Source organism: Octodon degus, unplaced genomic scaffold (genome assembly GCF_000260255.1).
Source record: "Octodon degus isolate 3935 unplaced genomic scaffold, OctDeg1.0 scaffold00052, whole genome shotgun sequence".
NCBI lineage: Eukaryota > Metazoa > Chordata > Mammalia > Rodentia > Octodontidae > Octodon > Octodon degus.
Window position 1 is genome coordinate 3981091 of NW_004524628.1, and position 2933 is coordinate 3984023.

The 2933-nt window shown below is 51.4% G+C and overlaps 1 protein-coding gene across 1 annotated transcript in view; it reads right to left on the reverse strand.

The window, feature by feature from the left end:
* Positions 1-1502: 1502 nt before the first annotated feature.
* The window catches only part of Neurl3 (neuralized E3 ubiquitin protein ligase 3), a 19280-nt gene continuing 17849 nt past the window's right edge, over positions 1503-2933 (reverse strand). Inside the window, exon 6 of the mRNA XM_023717469.1 lies at positions 1503-1773. Within this exon, the coding sequence (XP_023573237.1) occupies positions 1580-1773 (194 nt within the window). The 3' untranslated portion in view covers positions 1503-1579. The remainder of the gene's footprint in view (positions 1774-2933) is intronic.

Consider the following 2933-nt stretch of genomic DNA (forward strand, 5'->3'; position numbering starts at 1 on the left):
AGAAAGAAAGAAAGAAAGAAAGAAAGAAAGAAAGAAAGAAAGAAAGAAAGAAGGAAGGAATAAAGGAAGGAAGGAAGGAAGGAAAAGAAAGAAAGAAAGAAAGAAAGAAAGAAAGAAAGAAAGAAAGAAAGAAAGAAAGAAAGAGCGAGCTGCTCAGATGTTTACAGTGCCACTTGGGCAAACGCAGGCAGGCGCACAGGACCACAGTTCCATTCCCAGCTCCAGAAGCTGCACCAGACCCGCCCTTAAGGCAGCCTGAACTAGCAAAAAAAATCCTCAAAACTTTTGGGGCCTTGCTGGGTAGCTCAGTTGTTTAAAGCGCCACTTGGGCAAATGCAGCAAAAGCTGTGGATGTAGCTTGGTGAAAAGGTCCTGGTTTCAATCTCTATTATCACATAAACACCAAAAAAAGGCTCAAAAATGTACTGCAGGATCCTCAGGAATCACGCCACGTTCAGGCGGTGGCTGTGCGGCAGCTGAACGGTAGAGTAGCGAGCGGCTTAGCATACAGAAGCCTTGCTTCACTTCCCAGATCCCCCCAAAACAGAAAAACTGAGACTCACCGAAGTGCCCAAGGCGAGAGCCCTCGTGGGTGGCAGAGGACTCTACTGTGGAGAAAGGCATTCTAGTGTCACCCGAGGTGACACCCTGACCCACAGCATGGCTGGGGTTGGGCTGAGAAGCCATTTGAGGGAGGCACCACCATTACAATTTTGGCCAGAATAGGTTAGAATCCCTTCTGGGCCCTGTCCCCAGGAAATGCCCTGGACGCGAGGCACAGAGCGAGGAGGAGCAGCAGAGTCACAGGTGCGTCAGCCCCCTGCCACCAGCCCCTCCAGAGGTGAGCTCGGCATGAGCACAGCATGGGTGACACCTGGGGGCCAGGACTGTGGGGTTATGCCAGACACCAGCCCGCCCAACACAGCCATGCACCTGCGTGCCCAGGACCCGGCCCGTTCACTGCACACCCAGGGTGGCCCAGGAGGGCAGGATGGCCTGGCCCCAGGTGCCCTGTATCTGGGTGGCCCGAGCTCATCCCTCCCATTGAGCACAATGGGCACAGCCATGCCTGAAATTCCCTGAAGACAAACTTTATTTGGGTAGCTCAGAAATCAGTGCATAGTAGGCGTCTGCTTGCTAAATTACCGTCAAATGGATGTGATGTCACTGGACCCCCCACCCCCACCCCCGTGCAACTGCAGGCTCCTTTAAGGTGGCCTTGTGGAAGGAATGTGTTCCACCCACCCCACCTCACCCCTTCCTCTGTCCTCACCACCCAGGCTACAGGGACGCTTGTCACCTCGTTGGTTGTGACATGAGGGACCAGATCATCCTGGGCTGGAAACCAGCGCCCAGGTGAGGTAATCAGGTGTGGGCAGGAAGAAGTTTCCTCTGGCCACTGTGACTCCGCTGGGGAGCAGCAAGGAAGCAGCCACCTCTGTCCTCCCTGGGCTGCTGCCCACTTTCTGGCCATCCAGGACAGGATGCTAGCAAGCCCACACCTCTGTCCTCTGTCCTCTGTCCTCAGGGCCAGGCCCAAGCCAGGACCCCCTACCGCCCAGCACGAAGCCTTGTCCTCTCAGGAGCCTCCTCCAGTCCTCGGCAGCTGCACCGCCGCCACGCCCTCGATCTGCCAGCGACACATGGGGCACTTTGCTGTGTCCTCGAAGACACGCCAGGCACAGGCGCTGCAGAAGTGTGGGTGGCCACAGGGGACAAAGCGGGTGTCGGCAGTGCGGTGGAAGCAGATGACGCAGTCCTCTCCCTGTGGGTCTGGGAAGGAAGGGAGACCAGGAAGGCTAAGACCCTGGGCTTCCTGACCCTAGCACCCCAAGACACAGAAGTTCAGGGTACTCTAGGAGGACCCAATTACTGTGTGAGTGAAGGACAGAACCTGGGAAGAAGCCATAAGGGACGCGCAGGGCCCCTGTCTCAATAAGGGTTGGCTTTCCATGGTTTCAGTTGCCATGGAACTAGTGCATAGAAAATTTCAGGAGGAAAAAAATCACAAATTTCAAATAATTGTTTCTACAAGACATTGTCACAACTGTCCTATTAGTAGTTATTGTAGGGACCGGGGAGATGGCTCAGTGGAATAAGTGCTTGTCTGGCAAGCACAAGGGCCTGAGTTCAATCCTCGGTTCCACCAAAAAAAAAAAAAAAAAAAAAAAAAATGTCGTTATTGTTAGGGCCAGCAAGATAGCTCAGCAGACTAAATGCCTACTTAGGCTAGCGCAGGGACTGGGGGTGGATCCCTGGCATCACATGCCACGCCGGCCCTGCCCCAAGCACACTGAGCCTGTGACCAAGACCAGGTGTGGTGGCGTGCACCTGTAATCTCAGCGCTGGGGAAGCTGAAAACAGAAGGATCACTCCAGTCGAAGCTGCATAGTGAGACCCTATACCAAACACATTAAAAGAAAAAAGTAGTTACTGTTGTCCTCTTCATGCCCAATGTATAAACTAGGGAACCCCACAGTATATGAGACAATCCAGCTTCAGGTACTGGTTGGACTCCTTGGAATATATCCTTTGAGGATAAATGGGAAGATCATATTAAAAAATCTAAATATATATAAAATAAAATTACAATTCAGGTAAAATGGATACGAGGCCCAAACTTAGTGCACACACACTAAGGAACGCTCAGAGGAAATCCACCCCAGAATGGATGATCTTCAAAAACTCCTGCTGTGTCCCTTAATCTTATTTGGCAAAGCATTAACATAAGTGTGGATCTGTGTGTGGTGGTGACTCCTGGAGTCCCAGCACTGGGGAGGTTAAGGCAGGAGGATTGTTGCAAGTTGGAGGCCAGCCTGAATTGCATAGCGAGACCCTGTCCCAAAACACCATAAATAAGTAAATAAATAAATAAATAAATAAATAAAATGAACATGGATTTCTTTCCTAAAACAAACAAAAAAAAAGATGCT